We start from the raw sequence: 21114 nt of genomic DNA, 5'->3' as shown, positions 1-21114 counted from the left end.
ACCTCCGTGTCCAGAAGCAGAAACAAAACAGGTCCCACCCCCCCCCCCCCCATCATCCAAGTATACATGAGGGATAAAATTACATTTGTACAAAAATAGATTTTTTTTTTTTTTTTTACCTTTCCCGATGCTTTAGACATTTTATCTCTGTATGTACTTGTCAACCTCTCTAAAGCGTTAGCTACGCGTCCCAGCTAAGGCATGGCTAAGGATCGGGGGCTGATGAAGCTGCTTGCTCCAAAGCATCTTAAAATAGATGCACTCCTTGCCTCGACATATTCATTCGAACCCGGATTTCACCAAAGGAGGGGTCCTTATTACTTGCTCACATGAAGCAAATGTACAGGAACACGGGAGGAGGGGGAAAGTCTGGATTAAAAATGAAAACAAAACGCTGGTAACTGCTACGCGTGTGCTGCGTGTCGACGGCGTGTGGCTCCACGCAGTTCCTCTCTGTACAGCACGGACGTTTTACACCACACCCCTGCGAGGGCAGGGACCAGGCCACGCGCCCGAATTCCGTGATGGGGACAACATCAGCTGATTACCCACTGGCTGCACGTCCGGCCGGGCCCTCCTAGGGGCCCCCCGCAGCGGAGGGAGCCCTGCCGTGGCTCCCCATGCTTGCCGCCGGCCCGAGTCCTCTAGGAACGCCGAGACTTGGAAAGCCGAGGGCATGGGGCCATCTTCCCCCAGAGACCGTGTGTTTCCAGGTGACAAGGGCAGACTGGCTTCCAAGGAGACACTTGACGGGGGCTGGGGGGGGGGGGGGGCAAGCCAGAGCCTGGCTTTGCGGACACCTTGCAGACGCGGGACGTGGTCATCTGGGCTCCTCTGCTGTGGGAACCCCATCTGCATGTCAAAGCGGGGCAGTGAGTCCGCGGAGCAAGTGCGCGGAAGCACCTGCAGGCCGGGGCCCGGGCGGCGTCGGCCCGGCCGAGGCGGGACGGGCAAGAGGTGGCTAACGAGCTGATGTTAGTGCTATCTTTAGAAAATTAAAGATTGTCCCACCAAAATAATAATAATAATAATAATAATAATTACAAAAAAATCACCTTAATGGAACCAGATTGGTAATACTATTAAAGGTCTGGTCACATAAAAATCCTACCTCTCTACTGAGCAACGGGCCGTCTCCCCATCTGCTGCCTTCTCAAACAGCACAGGATGGATGACAAGGGCAGCCCAAGGGCCTGGGACGCTGTGCCTGCGGGCTGTCGGGGGGCGGGGCGCAGAGGGGCTGAGGGTTTCTGGCTGTCGAGGTGGCGGGAGCCCGGGGGCCTCAGTGCTTTACGGACTAACAGCCGGGGACCCCGGGGCCCGGAACGATGACGTTCCCACGTGCCCGAGGGGGCGGGGTGGGGAGGACCGGGTGCACAAGGCACCAGGGATGCTGGGCGAGGGGCAGTCTACCATTTATTTCCACCACCGGGGACCCCGCGAGGCAGTCCCCAAGAGTCCCTGCGTCGCTGCTGGTCATAATGGAGCCCCCAAAGGCTGCTGGGATTTGGGGGAGCGTCTGGGAGCTGGGCAGGCCCCAGCACACCCCGCCTCTGCCGCCCGCCCGGCAGGGGACACCTCCCCACGTGATGAACGGGGTGGACGGTGGAGAAAGGAGGGTTTTGTGCCACCTCAGAGCCTCTGCCCGGAGCCTCACTTTCCAGCTTGGCCGGGGACTCTGGAAGGAAAAGAGTCACAGCTACGTTCCCCACGGAGGCCTGAGGGCCAGCAGGCCTGCCTCTCTCCGCATGCTGCCTCAGGACTCCCCCCAGGGTACAGGTCATCCCCTCAAGGGCCGAGAGGGCAGGAGCCGTCTGCATCCCCTCACCCCCCCATCCCTGCTCAGGCCCCCACTAGTGACAAACGCTGGGTTCATGGAGTATGAGGGGTGAGAATGGAAAGTATTCAGACCAAAGGGAGGGCATCACAGTGCAAAAGAAGCCGGTTCAACCTGAGAGAGCCCCTGCACCCCCGGAGCTCGGAGCGTGCCCCCCCCCCCACCACCCAGGAGGCAGCGCCCCTGCCCGGGTCGGCAGAGATGCTACGGAAACAGGTGCTGGGCTGGACTGGGGAGCCATGAGCCAGAGCAGGTGTCCGACGGAGCCCCACATAAGGCTGTTGCCCAGACCAGACAGCAGCCGGGCTGGCTGTCCCCGAGGGGCATCTAGCCACAGGCCCGAGGACGCTGGCACGCGACGTCCCCGATTCCAAGAGGTTCCTACACACAACAGCCAGCCAGCACAGGGGGCCTCTCTCCCAGCAGCTCCAGGAAGCAGCCCCACCGTCCTGCCGGGCCTCTGGCTCTCCATGCCCCCCCACCCCTGCGGGCCTCCCCTCCTCCCACCCCTGCAGGCCTCCCCGGAGGCCATCTCTGCCCGCGAGGTCAGCTGAGTCACACCAGCGTGGCCGGGACTTCTAGGAAGGCCGGGAAGCGGGCTCGCCCTCCAGGAACCGGGCGCGAGCCCGCCCCTCCTCACAGGCCGAAACAGAAGGCAGAACGGAGGACGGGCCACGCGCTGGGTCTGGCTACCCTGGGTCGGACGGGGCTGTGCGAGCGAAGAAGCTGAAACCAGGGTGATGCAGAGAGAAAACCGAGGTGGGAAGGTGGGTGACCCCAGTCCCGGCAGCCTTGAGGTGGCCCCAGAACCCTGCACGGAGGTCAGTTCCCGTTCCGGTCGGCTCGGGGGCGAAGTTGCAAGCCATCTTTGGGAAGGGGCTGCTGGCCCGTCCCTGCGAGGGAAGGGGAGCCCGGGGCCCCGGAGCCCCTCTCAAGTGCCCCGGGGCGGGGACGGTGCAGGTGGGGTCGTTGGCACCCCCCCACTGACGCTGGGCGGGGCGCGCTGGCTGGGGGGCATCTGACGGGCGGCGAAGGGGCCACTGCAGACACAGGAGGGTGGCGCGGGATGTTCCAATCACCAGCGGCCGCTACAGCTCCAGGGCAGGCCGGTGGCCAGGTGAGCCGCGCTGCCCTGAACGTAAGGAGCCGTCGGCAACTCTTAGGCTTAGCAGGCTGCGCCCCCACTTCGAACAGGCCAGGCGGAGAAGGGGCGGGGACGGGGCTCGGCCGGGACGAGCAGCTGGCGGCCAGGAGGGGTGGCCAGGCCGGGGGACGGGGGCGCGGGCAGGCGGGCGCGAAGGACGGGCCGCGGGCCTAAGTCATTTGGTGCGGAGCTTCCAGCATCTCCATGAGGAAGGTGTCGATGGGCGTGTCCCCGATGAGTTTGAAGAAAAAAAGGTGTTCCAGGCACTTGAGGCCGATGGAGCGCAGAGCAGGAAGGCGCAGCAGCAGCTTGGCGAACCTGTGGGAGGGCCCGTGGAAGAGGAAGCAGGCGACCCTCCCCCCTCCCCCCTCCCCTTCCCCCCCCCCGCCCCCCCTCCCCGTGCCGGTGGCCGCCTGCTGGGCGCCTGGGGACAGGACCCAGGTTGGTCTTGCGCCCACCGCCCACTGGTGCTGAGCCCGAGGGGGAGGTGGGGCCGCTCAGCCGGCCAGGGCCTGGGGGCGGGAACAGGCAGGGTGGTCACAAAGACCCTGAAGGAAGATCCAGGTAAGAGAGACCTGGGATGAAGTCAGGGCCAGGCAGTGGCTGGGCTGGCGCAGGCTTAGTCGGGCATTACGGGAAAGCTAAAATATGTGGGTTCTCTCTCTCGAAGGGCAATAGGGAGCCACAGCAGGATTTTAAGTCGGGGAGAGAGCTATGAAAACGGATCTAAGTATCAGCAGTGCCTTTGGCCACAGCGGGGAGACTAAGGTGGGCCAGGCAGCAGGTCTGTGCTCGAGCAAGCCTCACCCCATGAAGCGCTGGCATCCCGGGTGCTCCATGCCAACACCCACCCCTTCCCCAGAAATAGCTCTATTGGAGCTGGGCCAGAGGCATGATCCCCAGGCCCTGCCCGGCCCCTGGGGGTGAGGAGGGGCAGACTGACCGGGGGAGGGAAGGGGGAAGGCTGGGGCTCTTGGAGGAGGGACACCAGGCTTAGCTGCTCTGCCACCAAGGATAGTGCCCTGTCCCCTCCGGGCTCCGGGGATGCCCACAGCTGCCAGAGACCGCTGGCTTCGTTTTCACACCCCACGGAGACCAGCACCTGCCGCGTGTGCACCGTTTCCGGTGAGTTGCAGGGGTGTGACAGCGCATCCGCGGGGTCCCCGCCCTCCGCACACCTTCCCTAACGGAGGCGGTGCCGCCTTCTAATTCCCACAGCCGTGCGGGAGAGCGGGCGGCCATCCGGCCTGGGGCCGGGGGTCTGCACTGAGGCCCCAAGGGCCCCCGGGGCAGGGGGCCGGGGCCACGGGCTCACCTTCCCGGCTGCTCAGGGTATTTGTGCTTGCAGTATGCCTCCAGAGACGCGTAGACCTTCTCCCGCAGGGCCTCCACCTCCGCCGGGTTCGAGAGCCCCTTGGAGTCTGCAGGGGAAGGGGCCGCGGGTCAGAGGCCCTGGCCCGGGAGGCTGCACGGGACACCCCGGCACTCAGGCGAGCTCCCCGCTCGGACGAGGCCGGCAGCCGCGGGCGGGCTCTGGGTCCCGACTTGCCACTCGCTGGCCACGGGACTGCGGGCCCATCCCCGGACTTCGCGACACAGCTTCCCCATCGGGGCTCAGACGCAAGGGGACCGCCCTCCCCCCCCGGTTACCGTGGCAACCAGGCTGATGTCCCACCGTTGCTGCACCTGGGACTCCGTTCCTTTGAGGTGGATGAAAGCTCCGAACCTTCACCCCAGCAACACCCCAGAAACAGCCGCCCCCCCCCCCCCGAGTCCTGGGACCCTGAGGGCGGGAGCCCGGTCCGGAAGGGGCTCTGCCCGTGGACGGCGATGCCCGGGACCACAGCCACCAAAGCCTCCAGGGCCCGCCGGTGGGATCCGAGGCGCACGGGGCGGGCCGGGGCTCAGCTGGGTGAGCGTCGTGGGGCTCCCGGAACCAGTCGGAGCCCACCGGGCCAGGCAGCTCCGTCCAGCGTCCTCTCTGCCTCCTTGTCTCCCGGGGCTTCCCAAGGCCCAACAAGCCAACATCCGCGAGCCCATCTCTCCCCACAGCAGCCAGCCCTTGGTGGTATCGCGCTAGGGTTCACGAGGCCCCGGGTCTGGTCCCAGCCAAGTGTGGTCCCACCTGATGGCTTGGGGGCCGGAGGCCGGAGCCCACCACTGCCCGCTTGCTGCCGTCCGAAGCCGCCGCGGCCCCACAGCGGCTCAGCCACGGGACGGGCCCACCGTCGGGTCGCCTCTGGGCCCCAGGTCGGGGGGCGCTCACAGCAGCACTGCCCCGGCAGCCTGACATCCCGGCAGGTGCGCCGAGGCCCGGCTTGAATGCCGCAGGAGGCCTGGGGTCCTGGGCCTCTCGGGGACGCGCCAGGCTTCTCCTTAGCTCAGCGCCCCCAGGCCCTGAGGAGGCCCCAGCTCCAGCCATCTCCTTCCTGTCCCCAGCAGCCCCACACCCAGGACTCGGACAGCGAAGGGGCACCAGCGGCCGGGCCACGCACAACTTGAACGGGGACCCCACCCGGGCGGGGCTGAGATGTGTGGCCCGGCCTCCCACGCTGGCAGGATCACAGGCTTAGAGCATAAATCTGGGGGACAAAATGCCCCCACAGAAATGGGGTCTCCCCTAAAGGAGACGTTCACGGATCCACAGGCGGATCCCTCAGCACTGGAGCGGCCGCAAGGCAGGAGGGCAGGGGGGCCCGCTAACCCCCACCCCCGCCCCCGCCTTCACCACGGCCCGGCCAGCTCGCCCACCTCTCCCTAGAAGCCCGCGGCGGCCCCGAGCCTGCCCCCCCTGCGTCCCCACCCGCCCCTAGCAGACCTTCCGGGCTCCAGACCTTCCCTACTAGAAGTTCACGAAGACGCTGCTGCTTCCAGCGACCGGGATTCTGGCGGCCGGTGGTGCCACGCCGCGGACGCGGGGCTCAGAGGGCTCGGCCACAGGCCCCGCCGCACCGCGAAGGAGGAGCGCGAGTCACTGAGCCCCACTGCCCGCGGAGGCCGCCACGTTCTCACGCTCACGAGAGCCACGAGAAGAAGGCGGCGTGGCCGCTCCGCCAGCGAGGAGGCCACGAGCGCCCGGGGCGTGCCAGGGGAGCCGTACCGGGGTTGAAGAGGACGATGGCGCGCAGGCAGCCCAGCTCCGTCTTGTCCATCTGCATGTCCCGCATCTTGGACACGAGCTCCGTCAGCACCCTGCGGAGGATGCGGCACCGCAGTCCCAGTCAGGCCGTGGCCTCGCCGGGGACCCCCGCGGCTTCCCCAGAGGACTCGCTCGGGAAGCGGCGTGGACGCCGGGCACAGCCGAGAACGGCCGGGCCAAACCCAGAAGCCGCCCGGCCGGGGCCTGACGTCCCCCGTGCCCCGCGTGTGGTCCCACCCGGAGACGGGAGGCTCCCTTTCCTTTCTCAGGACGGTCGGCAGGTGGGATTTGCCAGGAAGGGACCTGTGACAGCGGCACCGAGGGGAGCCAGGGACCGGGACACGGTGGAAAGAGTCCGCCGCCACGGCTCCCCACGGCTCGAAGCAGGGCCGTGGTGCACGGCACCCACACCGCTCCTGTGGGTCCCCCAGACGTGGCCCCCCTTGCTTCTTCCCAGCTGCCTGAGGGGGCTTCACTTCCAGACCAAGCCATGCCACCTGTCACAGGGCGAGCCCCGACCCAACCTCAGCTGGCCCACCCCTGTGGGCAGCAGGCTCCTGGGTCCCCGGGCTGCCTGTGCTCCCCGACCTCGTCGGCCTGCTCACTGGCCCCCAGAACTCGACGGCCGTGTCCAAGAAGTGGCAAGTGGCTGGCGAGGCTGGGCCACAGGGGACCAAGGACCGTGGCCTGGGAAGAACCTGGATGATCACCCTGAGGAGCCGGGGAGCCCCCAAGGGTCTGCGGGCTGGAGAGGGGAAGATCCCGGGGAGCCTCGGGGACAGAGTGGGAGGGGACAGTCGCCTACACGCCCCACCACCTCTGCTGCGGCCAGTGGGGCCCTGAGGCAGGGGTCACCCGTTCCATTCGCTCGAAGGGCAAGGAGGAGCGGATTCCTTCTGATGCCGCTCTGGGCCCACTCGGGGTACAGCCCCACGCCTCTGTCGCTGTCACCTCTCTAGCAGCTGTGACACAGAACTGGCGGCTGGGTGCTCGGTTGGGGCTGCATTCCTAAAGCAAAGCAGATCCCAGCAGGCTATCCCCTCTAAAGAAGGCCTCTGTGGACAATGGTTGCACCCCGCAGCTGCCTTTGCTGGCACCTTGTACATCAGCCTGTTAAAGGCCCTGAGAAGTCCTGCAGTAAAGACACACCTATATGCTGTTTAAACCAGCACTTGCCAGGGTACGTGGCCACAGCCCATTTGCACTTGACACATCCCGGGGAGCTTGAGGGCCGACTTCTTGGTCCTACCAGAACTGCCCTACAGGGCAGCGTGGTTCCTGCCTTTATTCTCCCGTGGCTGACGGCCGGGGGGCCCCGCTCACCTCTGACTTCAGGGCTCCCATACTCGGGCTCCCTGGGAGCCCTGCCACCACCGTCCCTCACTGCTCCCGTGCTGCGTTCCCCGCCCCAGGGACCCTACGACGTCTCTCCCAGCCCTTCCTCTGCAGCTGGCCCAACCAGACACCCAGGTGCCTGCAGCCGGGGACGGGCAGCTCCCGTCCACCCTGCCGGGTGGAGCACAAGGGAGCTGTGTGTGTGGAGCCACTAGACTGGAGGCGCGGGGTTCCCCCACCCCTGCAGCGCTGCCTCCCTGCATGTATGCTACGGAGCGCAGGGGTGCGGGGAGGTGAAGGAGCAGCGGCCGACACGGCAGGGCGCTCTCAGGCTTCGACGTATTAAAAACACAGCAGCTGCTGTAAGACGGTGACTCCTCCTTTTCAGAAAGTGCAATGCTCCTTCCCCAGCACAGAAGTTTAAAGAGAGCCAGGAGGGGACCCCTGGGGGGCTCCGTCGGTTGAGCGTCCGACTTCGGCTCGGGTCATGATCTCATAGTTCGTGGGTTCGAGCCCCGCGTTGGGCTCTGTGCGGACAGCTCGGAGCCCAGAGCCTGCTTCAGATTCTGTGTCTCGTTTTCTCTCTGCCCCTCCCCTGCTTGCACTCTGTCTCTCTCTCTCTCAAAAATAAATGTTAAAAAAAAAAAAGGAAAAAAAAAAGAAAAGAAAAAAGAAAAGGAAGAGGCAATTGTGGGTTCCAGGAGAAAGTTGTATAAAAAAGGATAGTCTTAGGGGTGCCTGGGTGGCTCAGTCAGTGAAGCGTCTGACTTCAGCTCAGGTCATGATCTCACGGTCTGTGGGTTCGAGCCCCACGTCGGGCTCTGCGCTGACAGCTCGGAGCCTGGAGCCTGCTTCGGATTCTGTGTCTCCCTCTCTCTGCCCCTCCCCTGCTCGTTCTCCCTCTCTCTCTCTCCCCCCCCCTCTCAAAAATGAATAAACGTTAGAAAATTTTTTTTTAATAAAATAAAGAGAGCCGGGAGGAAATAAATCAAAACGTTTAGGCTGCGGCTGTTGGGTGCCCCTCGCTGACAGACTTAGGGAGACGTGAACCTTCGTCCCTACACTTCCGTGTCCACATCTGAAACCCGCGTGAACGGAACCCACGCTAAGCGGGAGGGGAATGTGGGCCGGGGGCCCCACCTGTCAAAGATAGCGCCCACCCCGGCGCTGTGGGCGCTGTTCCGGTGGACGTGCAGCCCGGTGGCCAGGAGGATCCCGTCCTTCACGGCGATGGACCGGTGGGAGAAGGAGGCGATGAGCAGCTCGTTCCAGCCTGGGGGGAGGAGGGCGCAGGGTCACGCGGCTGTGTCCGGGCCCCGGGGCCACCCTTCCCCCCATGGGGCTGCCATCCAAAGGCAGCACGCTCTATCACAGGACCATCCCAAAGTGGGGTCTGGGGAAACCCCTACATGAGCGTGCCACAGGAACAAGGTTCCCAAGCACCTATGTTTGGGAAATGCCTCTTTCTTCTACGGTGCAAACTGGGGCAATAAAGGCCCTGAGAAGTCCTGCACAGAGCACCCGATTTGGCTCTGTTTAACCAGGTGCTCCCAAACTCATGTGCCCAGAGAAGTCTCTTCCCACAAGGGTGTGCAAGCCACAGAGGATGTGGGGGACTCTCTCCGGGGCGACCCTGGAGCTGCTTCCGCGAACCTTGTCTCAGCAGTGAACTCTCGCGTTAACGTGTGCCACCTGGGGCACCACCAAATAGTACATTATCAAAGTGAAATAAGGCTGAGCCTCAGACAAACCGGACCCTCTCTTTACATGAGTTCCCAGCGCAGACAGACCAGAGCAGGTATCTCGGGTCAGGAAAAGGTACGGAAGAAAAAGTTGAAATGGAAACAATTTCTGTGCTTGGTTCTCACTGACTCCTGTGGAACTGGGAAGCCCGGAGCCTCTTCCCCAAGGACAGCGAAATTCACAGCCACACTGCCAAGGGCTCGGAAGGCTCCGGGCTCCGTGGCAGACGGGATCACGTAGACCATCCCGTTCAATACTGACTACAATCCTACAACGAAACCAGGAGTAGCCCCGTTTTACAGAAGGGGAAACTGAGGCACAGCAGGGGTTACCCCACCATGGTGAGTCAGGTCAAGAACGTGGGCCTCTGCCCACCTTCCCCTGATGGCCCTGGGTGTTGGGTTTTATGCCCCAACTAGAGTGGGAGCTCTTGGAGAAGGCGCCCCTCCCCTCCCCACCAGGCTGGGGGCAGAGCTGGCCCCAAGAGCACCTGTCCTCCCCAGCCGGCCCTAGCCCTGACACCGTGGGATCACTCAGGAGTCACTCTGCTCTCCCTGATGCCCCGCGGGGCCTGCCTGGTCCCCTCTACCTCTGGGCCCGGCTGCCCTCTGCCATTCCCTCAGCGCCCAGCTGGGGGCACGGCCGGGGTCGGGGCACGGCCTCAGCCGGTGGACACAGCACCACCCAGCACGTTCAGGTAGCCAGGTGGGGCAGGAGGCTGGCGGGGGGTTGGGGTGCCCCTGCCAGCACCCTCTGAAGGAAGGCCCAGCATAGCTGGTTCCCCCGTCCCTGCTGTCCCTCTGGCAGGAACTTGCTCTGAGGACCCTAGTCTCACGGCAGAAACCGGCACACCCATCACGTGTCAGGAGCTGGGCCTGAGCTGAACCCCAGTGCCGACGCTCCCACCCACCTGCCGGCATCGGAACCCCCACCCAGAGAAGGAGCTGAGGCCTCGGTGTGGGGAGAGGGCAGGACACACACACAACCCCCTCACCGGGGCAGCCCGTGACAGTCACAGTCCCCTCACCCTCTCCAGAGGTCCCCAGACAGCGCTTTACCTCTCAGAAGGCCACTTAGAGACCCCAAACCCAATACCTCCTTCGGGAGGGCGGAGCAAGGCCAGACGGGGCAGGGAGCCCCACGCTGCAGGAGGATGGGGCGTCCCAGGGTCTGACCCAACCACGGGGCCCCAAGGCCCATGCCCTCTCCCCTCCGATGCCTTCCCCGGCCCCGACCAGACTGGCCACTTACCTGCCCTCAGCAGGATGACCTGGTCGTCCAGGGGCAGCTCTGAGAAGTGCGGGATCCGCTTGGCCCACTCGACCAGGGTAAAGAGCTGCTTGTCCGCCGCCTGGCAGATGTTAGTGACGGGGTCGTTGGGCTGGGCGGGGGGAGGGGCACACAGTGAGCGCCCTGCTGGGATCGAGGCCCGGACCAGGTCCCCCCAACCCCCGCGGCACCCGCCCCGGGCTGAGGAAGGCCGCAAGACCGATGTGCGAACGGGCCACTTTACATCTCCCTTTGGGGGCATGCCCCGGTGGGCCGACGACGGAGGAGACCGGGTCAGAGACGGGAACGGTGAGCAGGAGAGACGCTCGCTGGAGGACGCGAGCCAAGGACGCCTCCGGCACCCGCAAGGGCAAGGGGGCGTCCTCCCCAGCAGGACCCAGCCCTGCCACACCCGACCCCAGTCCGCAGACACGGATTTGGGACCGCGGACCTCCAGGACCAGGACCGTAAGATACTAAAAACGCTGCTGTCTGAAGCACTCGGTGCGGGGCCCGGTGACCCTGTGGCTCAGTCGGGGAAAGAGAAAGGCAGGTGTGAAGCTGGAGCTGGGCCGGGGGGACCCGGGGGGCGGGGGACAGTGCCGGCCCCTCCGTGCCATTTCTTCCTCCCAGCTGGGAGACGGTATCCAGGTGCGGGCATCAGAGCCCCTTCTGCAAAGTTCTAGCCAGAAGGGACCTCTCCGCTCATCCTCACCGACGAGGAAACGCAGGCAGGCCTCCCAGGCTCCTGGCAGGCGGAGCCTCGGGTCCTGAGCGAGGGGGGGTGGGGGCAGAAATCCGTCGCTCTGGGAACCACAAGGGCCGGGGCCCCCTGGCAGGGGCAAAGGCTCCTCTGAGGAGCTTCCCCAGACGGCGGCCATCTGCCCTAAAGGGAGGCGCAGTCTCCACACCCGGGGTCCCGCGGGAGAGGCCTGCTGAGGGCTTGCACGGGAAGCCAGGTGACAAACTGTCACAGAGGCCACCAGGTGGGGAGGGGCTGGGTGAGCAGGGGGGGACGTGGGCTGTAGGAACAGGCGTCAGCCAGGGCTTCTGGGGCTCACGGGACCCCCAGCCCAGGGTGATGGCCCCCAGCACACCCCTATACTTGCCCTCACCCCAAAATCCCTCTGCTGCCCAGGGCTGGCCTGTGGGGTGGGCGTTCCCTCCTGCGTTCCCTGCAGCACATTCCGCATCGACCAGAAGCCGGGGGCCAGGCTCCGCTCAGGGCACATGTGTCCCCACGCAGCACCCCCATCATCCGCACTGGCACAGAGGCTGGCCTGCGTGGGGTCCCCGGCTTACGAGGGCGACACACCCAGTAGCTAGCCTTGTCCGAGGCCACCCCTGCTGGGCTCTGTGCCTCCGGCCCTGTCAGGTGGAGAGGGGCCCGGGGAAGCCTTGTGGAGCAGGGGGACGCGTGGAGGAGCCTCAAAGCTCTTGGAGGAAGCCCAGGGAACCAGCCTCCCTGGCCACCGGCTGTTGGCCCCCTAGGAGCCCACGAGGGGCCCAGCGCAGCCCCTGAACCACTCCCGGGCAGTGGCCTCTGCACCTGGCCGCACAGGTCACGTGTCCCAAGAGATGACAGCAGGCCCTCCGCCACCCCCCCGTCCCAGGGCGCTAAAGGTGCCACTCCAGAGTGAGCCACCCTCCTGCTGTCTGAGGGACGGGGCCTAATGAGTTGTCCGAAGGGGGGCCAGACCAACCCAGAGGAAGCTGTAACAAGGCCAGCCACAGGAAGGCAGGCTGGTGTCCCCCGATGCGGCCAGCCCTCGGCACGGCCCGCAGCTCCGGGCCGGTTCTGAGAGCAGGGGGAGCAGGCGGCAGCTGGTTGTTCCTAATAACGTCTGCACTCGACGGAAGAAAAACGTCGGGAGCCCCTGGTCTATCTCCCGATTTTGTCCCGGAGCTTCTGTCCCACCGTGAACCCCTCGAAGCCGGCCCCCACCCCCCATCCCGGGGCCCTGAGGGGTGGGCTCAGTCCACAAGCAGAGTGCCGGACGCCTGACTTCGGGCCCCGCGTGCACCTGCTCCCTGGCTGGGCGCCAGAGCGGAGGCCCGACAGGGGCTGTGGCCCTGGGCACTGGGCGCCCCCACGGGGGTCTGGGGAAGCCAGGTGGCCAGCCACGGCGGCCTCACAGTGCCGGGGCCTCGTGAGCACACGGGGCACGCGTAGCCGGGGTGAGGGCTGCGTGTGAGCACCCGCGGGCAGGCGGGGTCCCTGGCCGGGGCCGGAGAATTAACCCACCACGCACCCCGCGACCGGCTGCCGTGTGCCGGGGGCCGTGAAGGGAGCTCTGAGCCACGCCCTGGGGCCAGGCCCGCCTTCACAGGGCCGTGGAGGAAGGCCACAGGGGGCAAGGGCCCCAGGAAGAGAGACCCCTGAGCCCAGACAGACACGAGAGGAGGAATCAGAGAGAGCTGCATGTGCAAGGGCCCTGGCGGTGCACGGGTGGACGAACAGGGCGTGCGTGTCCAGCACGGTGGAAGCCGCGGCGAGCCAGGCGGAGGACGGAGGGAGAGAGGCCAGTGCCACCTCAGGGCCACAGGCTCTGGGCCCAGCCCTGACCCCACATGGGGGCACATACGGGACCCCCGACACCCAGCTGAGCGCGGGCTGCAGGCCCCGTGGGGCAGGACAGCACGTGCGGGGTCCCGGGCGTCAGCACGGCCCACGACAGATGGGGCCTCTCGCCCACAACGCTCACCAGGGGCCAGCGGTCCCCAGGCAACGCCGGCCCCTGCGGTCCCGGGGGGGAGGGGGGGACCACGTGGGCAGGGGTGGCGCTCACCGAGTTGGGGTTCAGCCCCATGTTCGCGTCCACGTACGTCTCGGTCTTGGGCTCGACGGCCAGCTCCGCCTCCAGAATCTTCTCCACCGGCATGTCCTCGTTGGCACTGCTGGTGGACTCCACCTCGTTCTCATTCCGGTCCTTGCCCCGCTGCCTCTCCTCCTGCACGGCTGCAGGGTGAGGGAGGCCATGGTCAGCCCGCGGTTCCCTGGGCAGCGCCCCCCGCCCCCCAGACCAGGGGCCAAGCCGTGTCGGCCCCGAGCCAGCACGCCCAGCAGGGCCAGTGAGGGCCAGACCACGGCCCAGTCTCTGCCTCTCAGCAGCCACACACACTCACAGAGCACACCCGCCTCTCGTTAATTCGTCTGGCTAATTCCACATCAGGACCTGTCTGGGGCCAGGCATACACAGGCCAGGGCACATGGGGCCCAGCTCTCGTGCAGCTGACGGATGGTTCAGCAGGGAGCCTAACGTGCAGCGAGAAGGGTTTTGATGGGCTCAGACAAAGGCAGGAAGGCTGCCCGGAAGAAGCGGCAAGGAAAGTAAAGAGGCACGAAACACAAGGGTAATAGTTCAGGCATAGGAGGCAGCGTGTGCAAAGGCCCAGAGCCAGATCAGAGATACTCCTGATGAATGGGCCTCTCACACCAGCTGGAGAGCCGGTACAAGGGGTACACGGAAGCAGGGGCAAGTTCCTGTGCCACAGGAAAGGGACAGGACAGGACACACACCTCTGAAAGTCCCATCCAGCTGCAGAAAGAAAAGGGGGGGCCCAGGGGAGACCAGGAGCTGGATGCCAACCCAGAGCATCAGCCAGGATGGCCTGGGTCAGCCCGGTAGGGAATGGGGCAGCCCTGGGGCTGGAGGGCTGAGCAGATGGGTGGACAGGGCATGGCCCAGTCCCTGGGAGCCCAGGGAGAGAAGCCGATGGAAGGAGGCAGAGAGGGGGGCATTCACTTGCACACTGCCCCAAGGAGACCTACGTGGACAGAAGGGAGGACACCAGGGCACTGTGCGGATGGGCGTTTACAGACCTCAGACTTCAGAGTCCATGAAGCTCAAACTGCTCTTCCCAAGAGAGGCCGGGACCCAGGGGTCAGGCTGTGGACCCCACCCAGAGCCCCACAAGCACCCAAGATGGCTCCTCGGGGCTGCCGCAGGCTCCTGGGGGACCCCCACCTCCACCCCTCCTCTCCGGTAAGAGAACTAAGGGCCCTGGACTGGGGCAAACGAGTCAGCCGAAGGGAAAAGTCACAGCCTGCAGCCCGGTGCGGGGCCAGAAGGGCTGTCCACACGGCACTGTTTCAGCCTGAGCCAGCTAGGAGTGTCGGGAATGCCCAGATGCCGTCACAGCAGCCTCCCCCAAGCCCACCCAAGCCCACCCAAGCCCACCCTCCTATGGTCCCCCTCCACCAGGCCCCTGGGGTGGCCTCGACCTCCTGAGGGCCGGCTCCTCGGCCCCCCCACCCCCAGACAAGGCCCTCGGTTTCCTGAAGACCCCATCACAGAGTGGGAGCTTGGTGAGGGGACTTCCAAGAGTATAGCACGGAGACCTTTGTCCCCAGGCCCATCTAAGCTGAGAGGAAGGGCCTGGAAACAGCCCCTCGCCACAGAGTCCAGAGGCAGGCCGACCCCTGGGAGGCCCCGAGGACCGAGAGAGCTGGACCCACCTCTTGCGGCCACATCCAAGCCCAGAGGGCTCCCAGTAAGAGGCAGAAGATAACCCTGGGCTGGGGGAGCCCCACATGCCAGGCCCAGGTCCCCCACAGCACCCCAGGGGTACAGGCAGCTCACTCCCTTACTAGAAACCCGAGGGCTTTGAGACTTGGGCCGGTGCTCGTGGCACACAGTCCTCGGACTCAGCCCCTCGCAGCCCCCATGACTGCACCCGGCAGGCCACTCTGCCGAGCCAAGTGCCCAACAAACCTCATGAGCCCCTCAGAACCCTCACCTGGATGGATGCCCACACCACCCGACTCAGAGCAGCTCGCCTCACCATCCCGCTCCGGGATCGCAGGACCCGGACCCCCACCGTCCCGCTCCTAGATCACACCCTGAGCTGCAGCACCAGAGGCCCTGGCGAGCGGCCAGCTCCCGGGGGGGGGCCCCTGGGTAGAGCACGAAGATAAAATACAGTGACGTTTGCAAGGAGCCGAACCTGCAGCCCCCAGGTCACTCTCCTGCAGAGGAGCCAGCTGAGGTCAGCTGACTCCAACCGCTGCAGGCTCTCTGGACCACTGCCCAGCTTCCGGCCAGCCCTGGAGGTGGGGGCTCAGCCAGGGGGCCTCACGGCCCTCCCGAGGATGCTGGCCACACCCTCCTCCTCCAGCGGGCCTTTCCTTGGGCCATCCGGGTCTCCCACTCCCCACTGCTGACCAGTCCCTGATTTATATTCCCAAAGCCAGCTCAGAGCCCCCGCCCTGCAGACCTCAGCCTGGCATCCCGCCCTCACGCCCTCATACTCTCAGGGCACTGCGCTCAGTGCCCTCTTTCCTGGTCCAATGTCCTGGGGCAGTGTCTTCTGGAGAGCAGAAGGTGCAGCCTGGCCCGGGGCTTCCTGAGTCAATGGCCCCCTGGGCCTCAGATGGGCTCATTCTCCCCTTCAGGGCATCTCTGTGGGGCACAGCACGTCCCCGAGTCTCACAGATGCCAGCTGTCACGAGACCACCTCCTTGAACCTCCAGAGCCCACCCCCCTGTCCTGGCTCTGAGGGCCCGAACTCGGGCCGCCTTACCAAGTCCTCTCCCCTTTGGTTTCCTGATGGGTTTGGCAAATGCAACAGACGGGCAGGAGGGGGGAGGGCGGGAAGAGGCGTCCGTGGCTCTGGCGCCTCCCCGCCCAGCCTCGGCTCTCACCTGCCACCTCCTCCCAAGGCCATGGCTCCTGGGGATCAGCCCTCCCCCGGGGATCCGTGAGCCCTCGTTCCTCTCTCGCCGCTCCAGCCCGGGGGGCATAGGGCTCCCTGACGGTGCTGGCCCCAAGGGTCCCACAGGCCTGCCTGGTTCCCGGAGCACAGCCCACAGTTCCCTGACAGCCCAAACGGACACCTCTCTACCACCCCGCGGGGCTCCCTGAGGGCAGGCGATGTCTGCCACGCTGGCCGGTGGCTATTTAGAGCCAACCCCGAGCCAGAGGCTACACTCTCTGAGACCCAGAGCACAGAAGAGGGCCTTTGCACTCACAGAGTGCGACTCAAGGACAGGGGCCAGCTCAGCACCTGCAAATCACAGCAGCTGGGCCGAGGAGCCAGGCAGGAAGCCCAAGTCAGAGTTTCTGCAAGGCCGGCGCCTCCCAAAGGCCGAGAGCAGGTGGGGGCCGCGGGGGGCAGGGGGAGCTCCCGCTGGCGGGCAGGTGGCGAGGAGGCACGGTCGTGCTCCGGGCCCTCTCCAGTCAGGCTTCCAGACCCCAACATGTGGCAGGTGCCGGGCTGGGGCAGGGCACCTGCTCGTGGTCACCCTGCTGCCACCGTGCACGGACTGACGCAGCCAGCAGCTGGGGTGACGGACACAGAGTCCAGGCAGGCCCGTGTCCCAGAGACCCTGAGCGGGGGGGGGGGGGGGGGGGGGGGGTGGTCCCGGGGTCTGTGCTCTGGGCACAATCCGAAACCCTCAGGGCTGGGACACAGCCGAGAGGCATGCGCTTTGGCTCAACTGCCTCGTTCTTCCAGCTGGGGACGCAGGTCCAGAGCAGCACGGGGGCACGGCTGAGCTCACAGGGCAGCGGGTGGCTCCGGGCGCCGTGGCCCTGCCCCCGCCAGCTGTGTGGCCCCGCCTCCCCCCGCCCCGGAGGGAGCACCGCAGCCCCGCCCCGGGGCTGGCCCCGCGCGGCGCTCCCGCCTCCGGCCCCCACGCTCCCCACATGCCGGTCACAGATTTCCTCCCCCTGCACAGGCGGGCAGACGGGGCGGCCCGAGTGTGGGGGCAGCGCCCGGGGCGGCAGCGGCGGGTGGGGGTCCCCGGCACCTGCCTCCTCGGCGGGGGCGGCGCGAATTAATTAGCCAATGCTTCGTGAAGCACTTTGAAGCCGTGGAGGGCCCGCACCTCTGAGCGGCATCATTATAAATATTATGGTTGTATTTGTAGCTGGCGGAGGGGGCGGGAGGAGCCCAGGGATTTATGTTTTGCCAGCTCAGTCACCTTCTAGACGTAGTCATGTTTGACTTACGTTCTGCCAGCGCCGGGGAGCCTCAGGCGGGAGGCGTCTGCGAGCACAGGGCCTCGTTCCCTGCCCCCCCCCCCCCGCCCCCGCCCTGGGCCTGAGCCCCGCCCTCAGAAGACCAGAGAGGGGGCCCCCAGACATGCGCCTGGGAGGGGGGCTCCGCACCCGACAAGAGCGGGGTCCCAGGCATCAAGGGAGACGCTGACATGGGGGGCGGGGAGCGGGGGCCACCCCGACCCACTGCCGTGTCCGCTGCACCCCTGCGGGCCGTGGGGGCTGAGCGGGAAGCCAGGCGGGGGAGGGGGTGGCTATGGGAGCAGCACCCAGCCCCGGCCGCCTCCTCTGTTTCCAGCACAGAGACAGGCAGGCCTGGCCCAACGCCCCTTCTTTAGCCGGGGCCACTGAGACCCAGAGAGTGGGTGTCCTGCCGGAGGGGCTCTCTAGCTCAGAGGACACGTTCCCCCCTTCCTTCGGTACTCAATCCAGGACAGTCAAGGAGTCTATACTCGAGAGCAGCCACGCGCGCGCGCACACACACACACACACACACACATACACACACACACACACGGCACTGCCCCCTCTGCACCCCAGTCTTTGGGTTGGGAGACGGAGCACAGAAAGCAAATGGAGGCAGGAAGGAAGCAGGGAAAGGCCTTCCTGGAGGAAGAAGAAGGAAGCAGAGAGGCATACAGAGGGGTGACCCCTCCAGCCTGGAACAGCACCACCCCTGGTGGGGGCCGGATCCCCCCATCGGACCAGGAGCGCCAGCAGGCCCCCGAACCCTGCCCCCGCGTGCTCCAGCAGACAGGCCCGGGCTCAGCCTGGCGGACGGCTGGCATCTCCCCCCCGGAATGCCGTGGAGCGAGTCCCAGGTGGTGCAGGTGCATGCAGGCCCCGGCATTGCCCGACACAGATGCTATCTGCCTGCCTGCAGCGCCCCTCATCAGCCAGCACGCGGCGGGGCAGTCCCCATCCGTGCCCACCCCGACCGCGCCCTCCCGCGCCGCACTGGGCAGCGCTGCCTGGGCCCGCGCCTGGGTCCTCGCCCGTGACAGAGGCGTGATCGAGGGCCTCACTGACGGGCCCCGCAGCCCGGGCCAGCCTAGAAGCCAACACCTCACATCCTACGTGCTCCCCTATGGCCCACGGTCCCGCTGCAGCAGCCTTGTCCCCAGGGCAGCAGACAGGAAAAGAGCTGTTTCAGGACCAGTTCTGGGGGGGGGGGGGGGCGCTGGGGGCAGTTTCCAGCCCCCAGTCACAGGTCTCTTGGCCTGGGAGACCGTGGAGCCCCCTGTGGGGCCAGCACCAAAGCCACACTGCGGTCACTGGTCACCCCTCCCAAGGGTGAGGCTGTGGCCTGGGCCCTGCCACAGAGCTACACACGGGAAAGCATGGGTAAGAGTGCCGTCTGAGGCACAAGAGAGCTCCGGAGGAGGGTTTTTACCGCACGTTCGTGACTCATAAATCCAGTACGAGGCAAAGGGGAGGTGGGCCCTGACAGGATCAGGTATTTATCTAACGGCCCATAAATCAGGTCTCGAGGGCTGTGCACCGCCTCGGGAATGCGCCCAAAGCACCAGATTTATCCATCAGGTGAGAGAGACAAACGGGCTGGTGCCACCCCGGACCAAGACAACGGCTGCAGACGGGATTCGGCCTGTGCTGGCCCGGAGACCCCCCAGGTGCCCACCCCTGCAGCCCGTCTCTCTGTGAGTGAAGTCAGGGCAGAATCCCCACACCACGGGCAAGGGGGCTAGAGTGAGTGTGGAGACGGGGTCGGTGCCCAGTGAGGCCCCGCACGAAGCAGCTGTTTCTAACAGCCACTCACAAGACCCGGTCACTGTGGGCGCCAGGAGGGGGGATCAGACCAGGTCTCCCCAGCCCTGGGACCCAGCAGCATCCACTCTCTCCCAGACCTTCGGGAGGTCAGGCAGCTGGGGTCTGATGACGCTCAGGCTGAGGGGGCCTGAGAGAGAGACCCGCATTTAGTAGGCAGTCCCGGGGACCCACGGAGGGTGACTCTCTGGGGCCGGGAATGGCATCCAGGCCTTGCAGCATGCCGTATCTGCTGATGCCCTCGGCCTCTGCACACGCCATCCCTTCCGGCTAGGCACCCGGTCTACCCGACACCCTTGCGCTCTGAAGGCATCAGCCTGACATCTGCCTGCAGCTGGGTCACCGCCTCCTCTGTGTCCCCTGCCAGCGCTGAGCACACCTGGGGGCCCCGCCTGGTAACGTGACAATCCCTTGCAGTGGACGCATGCCCACGGCTCGCTGCTGCGTGCCCAGTGCCCAGCGTGGCGCCTGGCACCAGGAGTGCTGAGCTCGGCCAGTGAGTGGTCTCGGGCGCTGACCTGAGCTCGCTCTGTGCTGGGGTGTCCTCAAGGGAGCCCGAGCCTCCCCCCAGCCCACTGGCACCTGGCCATCTGGCCAGTGCCCTATGCCCGGGGAACACACTCATCCACCACCCACCATGCGCCTGCCCTGCCCAAGTCCCCATCCCGGGAACACAGCTGTACGGGCCACCCCCGGCCAACCCTCCCTGATTACAAAGGGCACCCAGAGGAACCAGGGCCAGGTGCACACCTCCTCTGGCCCCCTGGATAGCGTAAAGAAACGAGGACAGCACCAGGGGCCTGGGTCCCGCCTGGCATGTGGCCTCGGACAAGCCCTGGACCCTCTGGGCTTCAGCTCCTCTGCCTGTCCGAGGAAGGGTGGGTGGGCAGACACTCCTCGAGGCCCCGGCCAGCCCCTGCAGCTCAGCGCTGGAGCTCCCGAGGCCCCCCGCCCCCCCCGCCCCCCCCCCGCATGCAGCAGGGCTCAGCGGCACCCCCGTGGTGGCTGGGGCTCCCTGCTCCACTCCGCCCCCTCATCAGCGCTGTCCCCGCCACGGCGTCCCCGACTGTCCCCTTACCAGTCGGCCGCAACACGACCTCGGGACCCTCCCTCTCCCCATCTCCCACCTGCAGCCTCGGCCCTCGCCCGGGTCCCAGAGCCCACGCCCTGGGCCACTGGCACCGGAAGAGGCTTTGATCGCGCTCCCCCGCGGGGCTGAGAGCCGCCAGCGGGCAGGATGGAGGCGGCCCCCGCTAAGCCCAGAGCCCGGCGAACAGCAGGCGCCCGGTGAAGGGCAGGCGAGCCCAGGGCCCAGGGAGAGCCACGGGGCTGGCCCCTGGAGGGAGCGAGCGAGCGCCCCGTCCCCGTCCCGTCGGCGGGGCGCGCGAGGGGCGGGGCCGTGGGAGGAGCCACGGGACGGCGCGGGCGGGCCTACCTTCGCGCTTCATGCCCATGGCCAGGCACTTCTGGTAGCGGCAGTACTGGCAGCGGTTGCGTTGCCGCTTGTCGATCAGACAGTCCTTGTTGTCCCGGCAGGTGTAGGTCAGGTCCTTGCGCACCGTCCGCTTGAAGAAGCCCTTGCAGCCCTCGCAGCTGTACACGCCGTAGTGCTTGCCTGCGGGGAGCGGGGCCGTGAGCGCGGCGCCCGGGCGCGTGCGGCCTCCCCCACCCCCGCGGTCGGGGTGCAGGGGCGCGAGGCCGGGCCGGCCCCCTTCGCCATCGCCCCCCCCCCCCCCCCCCCGCCCCGGGACAGGCCCCGCCCACCGCCGTCCCCCCCTGCGGCCTCCCCCAGCTCGCGATCGCTGTGCCGCAAAAACACCAGAAGGCCGGGCGCGCGAAAGGCCTGAGGAGCTCCGAGCAGC

At 66.4% G+C, this 21114-nt stretch overlaps 1 protein-coding gene across 3 annotated transcripts in view; it reads right to left on the bottom strand.

Annotated features, from left to right (window-relative positions):
• Positions 1-3111: 3111 nt before the first annotated feature.
• The window catches only part of RXRA (retinoid X receptor alpha), a 90856-nt gene continuing 72853 nt past the window's right edge, over positions 3112-21114 (bottom strand). For all 3 annotated transcript variants that reach the window (XM_053204422.1, XM_027051819.2, XM_053204423.1), the window contains exons 4-10: positions 20688-20867; positions 13256-13425; positions 10450-10579; positions 8596-8728; positions 6082-6173; positions 4297-4402; positions 3112-3299 (exon numbers count right to left, since the gene is read on the bottom strand). In XM_053204422.1, coding sequence (XP_053060397.1) covers positions 3152-3299; positions 4297-4402; positions 6082-6173; positions 8596-8728; positions 10450-10579; positions 13256-13425; positions 20688-20867 — 959 coding nt within the window. In that variant the 3' untranslated portion in view covers positions 3112-3151. The remainder of the gene's footprint in view (positions 3300-4296; positions 4403-6081; positions 6174-8595; positions 8729-10449; positions 10580-13255; positions 13426-20687; positions 20868-21114) is intronic.

Source organism: Acinonyx jubatus, chromosome D4 (genome assembly GCF_027475565.1).
Source record: "Acinonyx jubatus isolate Ajub_Pintada_27869175 chromosome D4, VMU_Ajub_asm_v1.0, whole genome shotgun sequence".
NCBI lineage: Eukaryota > Metazoa > Chordata > Mammalia > Carnivora > Felidae > Acinonyx > Acinonyx jubatus.
The sequence above is the reverse complement of the archived record's forward strand: the minus strand, read 5'-3'. Positions and strand labels throughout refer to the sequence as shown.